General features: G+C 44.9%; 1 protein-coding gene across 10 annotated transcripts in view; it reads right to left on the bottom strand.

The window, feature by feature from the left end:
* Positions 1-892: 892 nt before the first annotated feature.
* The window catches only part of HIVEP2 (HIVEP zinc finger 2), a 140,699-nt gene continuing 128,413 nt past the window's right edge, over positions 893-13,178 (bottom strand). For all 10 annotated transcript variants that reach the window (XM_069787152.1, XM_069787155.1, XM_069787151.1 and 7 more), the window contains 3 exons: positions 11,685-11,786; positions 10,234-11,144; positions 893-3,434 (listed from right to left, as the gene is read on the bottom strand). In XM_069787152.1, coding sequence (XP_069643253.1) covers positions 2,616-3,434; positions 10,234-11,144; positions 11,685-11,786 — 1,832 coding nt within the window. In that variant the 3' untranslated portion in view covers positions 893-2,615. The remainder of the gene's footprint in view (positions 3,435-10,233; positions 11,145-11,684; positions 11,787-13,178) is intronic.

The raw sequence follows: 13,178 nt of genomic DNA, 5'->3' as shown, positions 1-13,178 counted from the left end.
TTCAAAGCACTGTATAAATATTAACTCATTAAGAAAATACAGTTAAGAGTCTAAGTACCTGCAACCTCTTTAGGGTTGCTCCATTGTAACCCCAAAATATCACATGTAATTCCAGTGATACTTGCTCAATAATTATAAAAAAAAAAAGCCCCAAGGCTGAAAAGGTGCATGGTAAATTGCAGCTGCAAATTAATTAAAAGAATCAAACAAGCCAAAGGTAACTCCCACAGCAAGGGGGTTGCTTATAAAGGCAATGTTAATAGAGCATTTACCATTCCTTTTTGATAAAATATCTGTGATTACCTGATTAGCTGATCATTGTGCTGAGCATTTTGTTCTCAATACAGCCATGCAGCCAAGGAGGAGAGGAGAGAGGCTTTTATCAGATAAGGCTTGTTTATTTAAAATGTGTAATTTACTTCTTTTTTATGGAAGCATGATCCAACAAGCTGCTCGCCTCCAACTACATATATTGCTTCTCCTCTCTGAGATGAGCCAGTTTTCTGGCACGCGCTTATCTTGGCAAGGTTACCATAATGATCTGGAATAAAGGTAGGAACACTGCAATGGATATGAGAAACTAACCTTTAATGGTTAGAAGCGGTCACCGTCCATGATGGTATTACGCTCATCATATGCCATCATGCTAGAATTACGACAACATACCAGCTATGGTTCTGCCCCCACATGGTATTATTGGAGAAGTAACCTGGTTTAGTTTGGTAGTATCTGAGGAGGCCAAAAGATGATCCACACTTTTCACTGCCGCTCACATTCTTAAGGGCACTCCTTGTGCGGGAAAGCAGCGCTTGGGAATAAAAGGTCCTGACAATATACTGGAACATCAATAAACTTGGAAAATTCAAAGAACACATAAAAACTAGACACCTCATCCATGTAACTGTATATTTATTTCTTTTTAAAGAACACTCCTTAAATGTATTGTAAGTAAGTCAATATACAAACTCGGTTTCACAGATTTATAATCCACTAAATAGCACAAAATATAATCCAGGTCGTTGGTTTCTTTCATCTGCGTGCGTGCGAGTGTGTGCGCGCGCATGCGCGTGTGCACGCACGCGTGCTGCTGGTGGTAGCGGTAACCCACCACACGTTCAAACACAAGCCCGGGCTCCTCCTGACTTTCCTCTGGAGCAAACCTCACCCCCATGGAGACCCTGCTCTGGAAGACTGCGACTCTCTTGCCCGTGAACCCCGCTCCTTGAAGAGGCCGGGGTGGCGGTGCTCTCCGCCTCGCCGGCGGGGCCACGCTCCTCCGCCTGCGGGACAGGACGGGACGGGACGGGACGGGACGGGACAGGAGCCTCCTCTGAAGCTGACCCGGGTACCGCAGCAGGGAGTGACCAGCCGTGGTGTTCAAGCGCGAGGAAACACCTTTTTGCCCCGCTGCAAACCCCTCTCTGAGCCCTCCGGGGCACCTCCGCGTGACACCTATGCCCCACGGTCAGCCCTCGCAAGCAGGGGACTGCCGGGGCTCGGCGGGGTGCCGCTCGTCCAGCCAGCGGGCCGGCTCCTCGCCCAGCCCCACGCGGCCGTAGGGGCCTCGCCACCCTGCAGCTGGAGGCAGGGGAGCGGGTCCGGCCGCGGCCGGACTCTGCCTCCCGGCAGCCAGCGGTACCCCGGCTCCTCGCCTCTCCCGGTGAGTTACACAGACGGCACCAGTGATGCACTTGCACATATTTACATGGGGTGGAATGTTTTCCCATAGCTTTTTAAAGGAGTATATAGATCAACATGTTCACATAAGACCAAATACTTTTAATATATTTATAACTGTTTTATAAAGCTTTGAAAAAACTCACAATAGCACATTGTTTTACTTTAATGCTTTACGGTACTATCAGTTTAAAATCACAATCAGCACTTAAGTTATAGTCAATCCGGCAAACAAGAGACAAAAAAAAAATTACAAGAGTTAAGAACTGACTGATACATCCTTTATCTTTTTTTTTTTAACTAATGCATAAGTGCAGAATAAGATAAGATACTCTAGTTTAAATATCTTGTTTTACAATATACATTTTGTTCTAATTACGCAACAGTAATTCCCATGCTTCACATAGAAAAGCAATCCACAACATTAAGAAAAAAATTTACAATTTATGAAACAAAGTAAATAAATATTAGTATTACAGAATCAGAGCTGTACATAAAAGCTGTTCAGTTTTAATCATATAAAAATATGTTTTAGTGCAACCTCACATATATTGATGCTGTTTTGCTTTACATCATTTAGATCCAAGTGTCCAAAAAAGGAAAGAAATTACATTTATTACAAAGCAGATACACAAATTCTAAAATATGTACAAATTACTGCTAAAAAAATGCTTATAAGAATATAAGCAAAGTAAAGAAAAGGCACAAACATCTGTACAATTTAAAAGTACCAGACCCAATAAGAATTTCAAATTTAGTTTTGGTCAGGCTCATGATGACTTGTTATTTTATCTAATTCTTTTGATATAACAAAAGTATATATAATAGCAAACTACTGTAACTTAGAACAGGCATGCTGTAAAGTTGAATACTTCTTCTATCTCTAGAAAAAAAAAAGTGGGGTAAATGTATGGGTGAAAGTCTCCATGCATCTCAGATCAATGTGGCTTGCTCTTCTCAGATGACGGATCTTTTCTTTCCTGTGTGCTTGATGGGGGGTCGCTCCTGCTGTGAAGGCCCAACTGCCGGATGTCCACAAAGCTCTTGCTGTAAAAGGTGGGATGGGCTAACGCAGTCTGTGATGTACCAAAACTGTCCTGTTCACCACCGTGCAAGTCAGGATGGGTGGCTGAGGCACAGGTCTGACCTGGCTCAGATCCACTAAAGTGTTTCAGGCTAAAATGTGCACTTTCTAAGGGTTTCTGGTGAGGCTCAGAAGGCCTCTGCAGCTGCTCCGCCCCGTGCAGAACGGCTTCTTCTGTGGCGATTCGCAGAGAGGCTATGGCTTTTGTACAAGTCTGTATGTTCTCCTCCTGCTCCCTCTCGGTAGCTACGACACTGTCCTCTGACGTGCTCTGTGTCAGCAACAGCAACGGAGAGGAGGGTGCGCTGGAGGGAGCGGTGGGGTGCAAGCTGTGCGGAGAGGTACGTTTCTCGTGGTGCTTAGAAATACTATACGATTCTTTTGTAAGGATTTCCGCAGTTCCTCTTTGCTTCTCCTCAGAGCCTTCCCTCTGCAGGGCCAGCGTGGACGGAGAATGTAAACCTGAAAGGGCCACCGGTACTGAATGGACCATCTGGATACCCCCGATAGGCATCATGGGGATGGGTGCTCGGATCTGTTGCTGGGAGTGTAGTGGAAGATGACTGAAGACGTAGTCACTCGGACCTTCGGGGAACGGGCTAGGCCCGCGGTGCTCCATACCTCCTTTTTCTCCATATACGTTGAAGTAAGGCCCCTGAGACAAGCCCCTTCTCTGTAACCAGAAAAAAACAAAAGAAATGTCAGCGCTGCTACTAGCAAAATTCTTGTCCAGCTGCCAAACCACCTATCTGCTTTCCTGTCTAACACAACCTCCCATTCACATTCACGCAGCACCTTTCATCCAGATGGATCCCAAAGCATTTGGAAAACTCCGCTAATTGCTTATCCAAACAACAGAGGAGGTTTTGCTTAGCTCAGCCCTACAGGGCTCATGCCTCTGAGGTGAAAGGCAGCAGCTAGTTAAGAGTGTTCAGCAACACAATGCAGCGATTTAGGTCAGGAAGTGAAGAGTATTATATTCAATTGAAACTGCGGAGAGAATCTGGGGTAGATTGAGTTTCATTCCCCAGGAGAGATTTGGCCAGGAGATCCATCTTACCCTCTCTTTTGGCAAACTGTGCAAACTGTGCTGGCATTGGCAGCCCACACTGGGTATCGAGACTTTGTTGCAGAGAAATACACATCCGAACACTCCCTGCTCACCACCACTGCTTGGCAGTACAGGAAAAATCTGACTGCATGTACGTATTTTCTGCCTGCTGAAAGATCCTGCTCTGGAGCCCCAGGTAAGGCACTTGCTCCCCATGAGCTTTACCCAATCCTTGATGAAGGAGGGTGGGTATTTCCACGGAAGTTCAAGTGCCTCTCTGCAACGAAGACCCAAACTTTCATAGTCATTAAGACAACGGAGCACCACTCTGGCCTATCTGTAGTGTAAACAATAAGTAATAACAAAAGCACAGGCACTAGCTGTGAGTGAAAGTGATGACTCTGTCACAGGAAGACTCACCCACTCATAATGAGATTGAGAAGAATGAGGGATTTTGTAATGGCTAATGAAAACCAAACTCGCAATATTGACATTTTCAGTGCCTTCCCATTAGCTCCTGCCTTGGAAGACTGAATAGCTCCATCCCCACTCAGTATTAAATATGTCTTGGGCTTTTGGGTTTCTCTTTTTTTCATTCTTAACTTTTAAAATTTGTTTTCCGTCTGATGATTAAGTATCATTTATTGCTGACCAGAGGAACAACGATGACAGAAGTGCAGGATGACATTTTCATAATTGTGCGTGGGATTTGGCCACACAACTCTTGGGGACTCCCATAGGAAATTAAAAGAACGAAACGCTCATCTCTGCTCTGCCAATTGACCAAACACCTATCAGTTGCCCCAGAGCTGTACTGTTACCACAGTCTTGGTGCGGCAGCCCAAGGACTGCGCTGCTAAATGCCAATGCACTTCACTGCTGGGAAATCCTAGCTCTCAAGGCGTTAAGCAACCTCTTGATCCCATCCCAGGGAACTAGTTTAGGGGGCAATTAAAGATACGGTTTATGTGCTACCCAGGGGCTCAGTCTCACTGTGCTCAGATGTTTTGTCCTGTTTGATATAAATCAACGTCAAGACAGGAAGGGTGACCCATAATCATCAGACTTGAACTTAAGAGATGTTATTATTCAGAGGCTAATCTATGTTGGGAATTTTCCTATTCAGAAAGTGAGACACTTGAGTCTCATAGAAGAGAAACTGTCATAAGAAAGCACAGTGACAGCATGCTATACTGCTGAATGGGGAAAAATTTACAGAATAAACTGCAGTTGCCAAGCCACAAAACATAGTTCACCTACCCTGTCAGTCCTTCCTATCACTAACCTCACCTCTGCACAGCTGCTTGCCCCCTTTTTTTTCCACCTTTGGTCTGTCAACCCGTTTCTCAGTCATACTGTCCTCTTGGCTGTTTCCTAAGCCATGACATATCACTATTGCATCTGATGTGAACTTGGGCTAAGGGAAACAGAGCAAAAGCAGCCAAAAAACAGGAGTAAAACTCATCAAAGAACAAGCCTAGTCACACACAAATCTCTAACTGAGAAAGACACTAGCTTCATGTTGTATCCTGCCACAGTTCCAAAAGGGAATAGAGCAACAGTCCTCCTTGTCGGATAGAGGTGGCTAACATGATGGAAACTGCTACATGCTTCAAGATCAGCAGTATCAGCCAATATGTGTCTCATTTGCCTAATTTTTACATAGACAGTGACAGTGTGTTCATGTCCACTGGATGCCTTCCAAGCCTGCCTGAGCACGTATCGGATTATCTTTTTTCTAACTCTGGCAGGTAAGTTTGGAAATGGCCAACATAAATGGTTACAGGCATTAATAACTGTTCATACCTCTTACCCTGCTTTTATTTCCTTTACCAATATCTAGCATTTTCATACCTACAAGCAGAGACACATATATATTGACGGGGAAAGACCAAGTATTAGAGGAGATGTCTTCTTTCAAGAAACATCCTGAAAACCCAAAGACTTTATTCTGGGTGAGTATTGGATCCCATCACTGAGCACAGTGCAGAAAGCCACGGTATTTTTTTGCAGTGCTGTCAGAATGGGTGGCTGCCAGTGCAGTGAGATGAGCTCCTCTCTTTGTCAGGTGATGGGAATCCAGTTCGTTTCCTATTAATTTTCATTTGTTGCAGTTTAGCATATTTTCCTCCAACTCCAGGTGACATATAATTTCCAAAGCAACAACATTCTGGAGGAGCTTTTCACTAAACTCTCTGACCTGGTCATAAAGCTAGACTGCCACACCACACCCCTGAGCAAAGCCATATCCAGCTTCACAGGTCCCCCAGAATGCCTCAGGGATGAGATAGGGTTTACCCTGTATCTGGTACATCACCCAAAACAGGCTGGGGGGGATTAAGAGGAAGATCGCTTTTCAAAGCCAAGCACCCTTCACAGACATCCTCCTGGCGGCCTCAGACCACAGTTTGCAAAAAGATGGTGGGTGGAAAACAACCTCTTTGATTACCATATTGTAATGTACTTGAGGCTTTTTAAAGTTAAAAATGTTGAACTCTGTATAACAGAGCATATTACCGATGTGCCTTCTAAAAGACATGATGCTTAATAAAGTGACTATAAATCTGGGTGGACTTCAGTTTCAGGATCAGCTTGATTTGCAGTCCTACTGAGAACACACCATAGCAGCCCACATACACCAGTGGACCTATTTACAGTTTACCTGGACTTCAGAAATTTTATGCTGGCTCTTCGTATAGGAATGCATTTCACTCAAGATGATAAAGTATTGAGTGCTTGGGAAGGGATTTAATATCCATATGTCTGGGATGATCAAAGGACCTTTATTGACTTTCAAGTGGATATAGAGGTGCCTAACTCCCTTCAACCCTTCTGAACATATCAAGACAGGCTTCAGACTTCAAAATGAATGAGAGGTGCAACAAACCAGCAACACTAGCAAAATCCACTACCTCCCAGAAGATAAAACAGTTGCTAGCGATAAGTTTATACCACTCACAGCAAGATATAGTCACAGTCTCATTGTGCCTAGCCCTGGGACTCGAAGAAGGGGCAAAAGCTCTGGTCTGCACTAGGAAGCAGCGGGATGCACTAGGAGCGGGGACAAGCAGGAACAGAGTGAAACTCGGTGCTGGATCCCATGTTCACAATATAAGTGTTGTCGGGTTGGAGGGGAAGGTTGCTTCAGACTAACCCTATGTGGTCTCTTCTCACTCACTTAAATGCCCGCTTACAGTTTAAGTGCACCTGTTGCACTCCTGCAGCACATTTTTCAGTTTAAGTTCATCTGAGAACAATCCAGGTCACTTACTCCAAGACTGCTCTGCAATGTGAGTCAAAGCACAATAAATGTGACAACAGAGACATATGCCTGATCCAAACTAAAATGCTAACAGAGATGCACTCAGAGTGAACAAAAGCAGCTTTCCTGTCTCTTCTCTTTCCCTTGGGACTGGCATAAAATGACTGGGGAGAAGACTCAGAGCCCTTCAATAATGGCACCAGCCTCCCCAGAAAGGAAAGAAACATCTGGCATTGACAGAAGAGAAGATTCCAAATGTATTTAGAAAGCAATGGAGATCTGCCTTTAAATGTAAAGACGCCAATTTAACTTGCCAAAGCCAAATGTGCACCAGCATCAACCAGAGCGTTAAGCTACTTTGGAGAGAGTATCCTGTTGCAAGAGTGTATCCTGTTATTAACTGCCAAAGAAAAAAAAGTACATTTTTCTGTATTTTTGTACAATCTACAAAAAGACTTACTTTCCCCACGCTCTTTTCCGCTTCCTAAAGAAATAATTTCAATTGCTCTCTATGTGGTGCTTTCAATGCCAGAGCACTTTACAAGCTCTTTGCACAAGACCACCAAAGCGCGTGAACATTCAAGGGGAAGCAACATGAAGGGGAACTAGACCAGCACTGGCCAAAGAGGCTAGAGCAAATACATCAATTTCAGTGGAGAAGAAAGAAAACTGGCCTCTTCTGGGAACTGCAGGTACCAGACGCACAGAACCACTCTTATTCCTGCAGTGACTGGGAACCCAATGCAGCTCTGAAAGAGGAAGCAGGATTGTAAGCTGGCATGTGCATCACTGAATGCTGTTGCTAATCATGTTCTGATTTGCTGGATTTCAATTCTCTGGAAGTGAAAACCAGCCTTTATGCCTTTATTCCTTTTCCTTCTCTGACAGCTTTCATTTATAGCAAACTCAGGTGTTGTCTTCCCACACACCGAGTATAATAACTTGTGTTTCACCTAAACTCAACTACTGTTTGGCTAAAGTATGTCTTCCAGAAAAGCATCGAGAGGTGAGGAATCCATCTTTCCTTCCTTGCAGTCGTCTGTTGAGATGGGCAATTATCCTCACTTGTCATTTCCTCATTTAAATTTGCCTGGGCTCCGCTTCCAGTGATGCTTGTATTCAGTACTGTACTGAGGTGCGGGCTTCTCTCTCAAAACACTCAACATGCCACTGAGTTACCGATGCTTTCTGTAGGATAAATGATCTTTTACATTGGGTTTTTCACTGCCACTTGCCTGATCCTACCTCAAAAATAAGGTAGGTGTTAAAAGTCCATCTGGCATGGTGGACTTTCCAAAATAAGGAGCTAAGGGTGCTAAAAGAGTCCTTACAATGTGCTAAATGCCTTGCTGGAAGGTGTGCATAACACACAAGGCAAACATTACAGCAAGAACTGTCAGATGGCCAAGGGTGACACTTACATATCCTTTTGCCAGCATCATCACACATCCAAAATCTCTACTACAGGATGCCAGTGGAAGTGCCTCATGCAGGACATTAGGGACTGGGGCTCCCTGCACAATGTCAGCTGCAGCATCTCATACAATCCCTTCCATCTGATACTAAGACACAATGACTGTTAAACTGGTGGCTCTTTGTTCTCTCGCTGTGCTTCCTTACTTTGTTGGTAGAACTGCTGGCGGGATTTGTATCCTCCCTCAGCTATGCAGTGGTAGCTCCTATGAGAGTGCAGCAGGGTTTCAGCGTGCCCTTCCTCAAGGACCACTTAGTCAGCCACCCCTCTCTGCTGCTCTCCCCAACAACTTACCAGGCCATGGGGCCACATCTAATATGTGGGAGAAGTACCTGGTTGCTCTCTCCTACACACGTGGTCCCTCACATTGCAGCCTTCCCTTATCCCCTTGAAAAGCTGGGAAACCACTTTTGGATCTGCTAGGCTGGCAGCATCTCGGCTCTGTTCGGTCCATCCCTGCTCCAGCCACCTTTGCCCAGCAGCACCCCTCGCTCCATTCCCAGGCGCAGGTAACAAACACATCAGCCTGGCTCCACAGAGAAATTCACCCCAGAGCTCTGGAAATGCTGATTTTATGAGGTTAAGGTTTAATTCTTAAGCACCACAAAGACTACACAAAGAGCCAAGAAGACTGGCGATGGGTACACCAGGAGGGAGGAGAGCCCTGCCAGGAGGAGGGCAGGGAGGCAGGAGCCCTGAGGCAGGGTGAGCCTGTCACAGCTTGCCAGGGTTGAACCCACACAAACGGGCTGACGAGGCACGCAGTGAGAGGGCAGCAGCAACATCAGATGTGGCGAGGGGAGAGTACTAAATAAATAAATAAATGCATACGTAGTGAGGCCGTTCCTTAACTCTACAGACCAAATTTATTTGTGGAGAGGGTGCTTTGTGAATGCTGGGGCCAGTCAAAAATGCCAAGTCGGCAGTTTTGGAGAGCTGATTTACCGAATGGGAACAGCACAGACACCAGCTGTGCAAGTTTTGCATATTTCCATTTCCACCCAGACAGTTGTGTCCCTGCCGAAACAGCCAGTTGTGATGGTGCATTCTGCAGGCAAACAGCTGCCTGCTCCTGTCACACGATAATATCCTTTAAATTCCAGCCACAGATCCTGATTTCAGTGGGCACCCTGCTTTTCTGAGAGGTTCCATTTATTTTAGCATTTTTATTCCATTAAACAATACTGCAGTGATGGGCACCGTACTGCAGTATCAGGGCCTTAAGCCCTGATCTGGGCTCGATCCCACCAGACAGTCTGGGACGTAAAAGGTTTTACAGAAACAGCAGAAACAGAAACAGCAGAAACAAGCCCCACACACCATGTAAGCTCCCGGGGCTATTTTAAAAGAATATAATATAATATAATATATAAAATAAATATAATAAAGACGGGGGCAGTTAATGTAAGCCAGCCTAATTTCATTGAACTTAATGGAGCTACTCAGGCTTATACCAAGTGAAGATTTGACCCTTAGGCTGACTCTATTGCATCTAACTGAATCAACACCCTTATTTGGTCCCTGCCTATTCCAAATTTCTTGCATTTGTTCCCAGACTTCCCACCAAGGCTCAAAGCTTATGCCGCCTTCTTCTACAAAGCTGCAACATTTTTGAAATACTATGCACAAATTAGATAAGAGCACTGGTTTTGACTACAGGAGTGAAAATATTCTTTCATACTTACTGAATGACCCACTGGAATAGATTCAGACTGTAAATATTGACCCATGGACAACGCTGGATTATGGTATAAGCCCCTCCGGGGAGACGCTGCTCTAACAGAGGCCATATATCTCCTCTCTCGCCTAGGAGACAAATCTCTTCGAACAGACGCATCTTTCCCTGGTGACATTGGTCTTCTTGGCGATAGGTGACGTCTTGGTGACACATCCCGTCTTGGTGATAACTCTCTCCTCAGCACAGCCTCCTTCCGCGGGGAAAGGTGCCTCATGGGTGAAATATCTCTTCGGGGTGACAGATGCCTTCTGGGTGACAAATCCCCTTTTGGCATTAAATACCTCTTTGGTGAGTTATCTCTATAGGGTGAAGAATCGTAGCCAGGTGACGACTGTCGACTGGAAGGTGAGAGGTCTCTCGGAGATGAACTGGGGTCTAACGAAAGCACGTAATCCTCATCCATGTAGCTAGGTATGTCCAACCTGTCTTTATCGGGCTCTGAATCGGTACTCTTACTCTGGAAAAACCTCTGATATTCTGTCATCTGTGAGTCTTCACAGGAGTCACTTGGTGTTACAAGCTGAGTAACCTGAATGCTAGGTAAGGTGACCAAGTAACTGATGAGGGAGGAGTGCCCCACAGAAAGTGAGCCCTCGGGGGAAGCCCCCTGCGACGCCCCAGCCGAGTTCACAGACAGGGAGGAGAACCGAGGGGGCTGTGGGCTGGTGCTTCTTGATCTGGTTTTTGGTGTCGAGTCTCCCTGAGTATCATCAAAATCATCGTCATCTTCATCGTCATCATCATTGTCATCGCCGTCCTCGCCATCTGACTCCTCTGCGTCAGAAAACTGGTGCTCTGCTGACAGGCCTGCCAGGTTACTACTCTTCTCTGCCTCCTGCTGCATGTCCTCCATGTTTTCTGAAACAGCCATGGCAAGTCAAAATGGTGAGCACACACCACACCTCTTACACCTTCCGCCACGTTCATTCCCCACCCAGCACACTCATTGCCATCACTGGATGCTCTTCATCTGGGATGGCTGCATAAAGCCATTCTTCATTGTCTCAAACCACAATTTTTCATAATAATACCTTAAAACTCTATACTTGAAAGGAAGTATAAAAAACAAATTCACCCTACCTCACCTTGCAACTTCGCTAAATGTTGCCACCTCTCACAACTAAACTGAAAAGACTGGGAACTTTGTATGACATAGATGACAACAGGTCATACTTTTATTTCTAGCTCTTCCTCGTGTATGTTAATAAAAAATGTAACTCAGACAAATGGATTGGATTTATTTTTTATACCTCCTGTTTATTAAAAAGATGCCCCTTAATTAAAAAATGCCCCAAATACTCTTAATATTTTTCCCATGCCAGCCACTGTGCTGAAGTGCAATGAGTCATTTGCATACTCCAGAGGCCATTCCAACTAAATTAAATCATTCTGACATACCTGCTTCTTCAGTTTCAGCATCATCTACGGATGTCATTGATACTCCAAGTTCCAGGCATTTTTTCATGTGTGCTTTAGACTTCATATGTTTTGTCAGATTTCCTACGGATCAGAGATTAATCTAATTAACGGACAACAGCAAAGATCACTCTCCAAGTCAGGTTTTGGTGTATCTTAACTCTGTTATCCTGCAGATGGGGGTTTTTTAGTTTAAAAAAAAACACAACAGACAGAGCTGACTCATCCATCCCATTGCCCTCAGAGCCTGTTTTAATGAGAGTGGGATTTTGTATCTTAAAAAAAAAAAAAAAATTCAAATAAACTTAAACTCAGGGCCTGAGAGGTATATAGGCATCTCTCCAATATTCCACGTGACATTTAGGCATCCCAGCAAGCTAAATAACTCACTTCTGGATGTTATCTATCCCTGGGCTCAGTGTTCATGATATGTACAGACTGCCTGGACACCAGCCGTTCAGGGCTCACATTCCTAGTTTCACGGTGGTACTTTCAAGCTAAGGGCTCTCCCATTTACTTCATATGTAGGTTCCAAATGTTCATTGTGTTCGAAGAATTTTGAAGCAAAAGTACCCCACAAAAAAGACATTTACAGAAGACTTCTCTATGTAAGTTTACCATCTAGCTGCAATCTCTGAACTGAGAGGAGCTGTACTTACAGCCTTCACCCAGGATGTGGGAAATCTAGGTTCAGTTCCCTGCTTTGGACTATGGATCTGAACCAGACACAGCAGGGATTTGAAATCAGATCTCCCATTCCCCTGAGGAAGCAATCTAACACTAGACTATTGACTTTCTGGAGTGCCTGTCTTAGTCTGGTTTTTTCACAGATAAGAAAACTGGGTTGAGACTGGCTCCAAGAGACATTTCATGGCAAAGAATCTTGAGCACAAAGCACAAGCTGGAGAAATGAGAATATCACTCTAATCCATTAGCCACTTCAGTCACATTTGCAACACCCAACAGGGAAAGCATGGCGCAAGCAACACCCAACCCACTACCAAGACACAGTGCTTCTTAGCTCAAGGAAAGCACTCTGTGAATGTACCTATGCTGCTTTTGGGACCCCAACCAGCGTCTCCAGATGGTGTGTGTGTGGCACATGCAACCTGGGGGCAGGAACACTGCACCACTCTGCTGGATAGTGGAGGCGTGCTTAGAAGCTCACCAGCCAGGCTCTTCTCCTCTGACTTTCAGTCCCAGCGAGTTCAGGTAATTCCCTTCTCAGTAAGAGTTTCTTATTGTGCCTGTGCACTGCATGAAAAGCCTAACTTAGCCACTGATGCCTCTGGATGGCTAAACGCTCAGGGTGTATACTGAAAACCTAAATACCTCTGAAGGTCTGTCCCCTGCTGTTCTCTGCAAAATAGCAACAATAGTTGTGAGGCTGACAACTGCTCATAAGCAGTAATACGCCAGTTAAACCCTTCTGTACTTCGAAGGCTAACTTAGTTTCTTCCTACTCATGCCCTTCTT

This window comes from Haliaeetus albicilla, chromosome 7, assembly GCF_947461875.1.
Source record: "Haliaeetus albicilla chromosome 7, bHalAlb1.1, whole genome shotgun sequence".
Classification (NCBI taxonomy): domain Eukaryota; kingdom Metazoa; phylum Chordata; class Aves; order Accipitriformes; family Accipitridae; genus Haliaeetus; species Haliaeetus albicilla.
The sequence above is the reverse complement of the archived record's forward strand: the minus strand, read 5'-3'. Positions and strand labels throughout refer to the sequence as shown.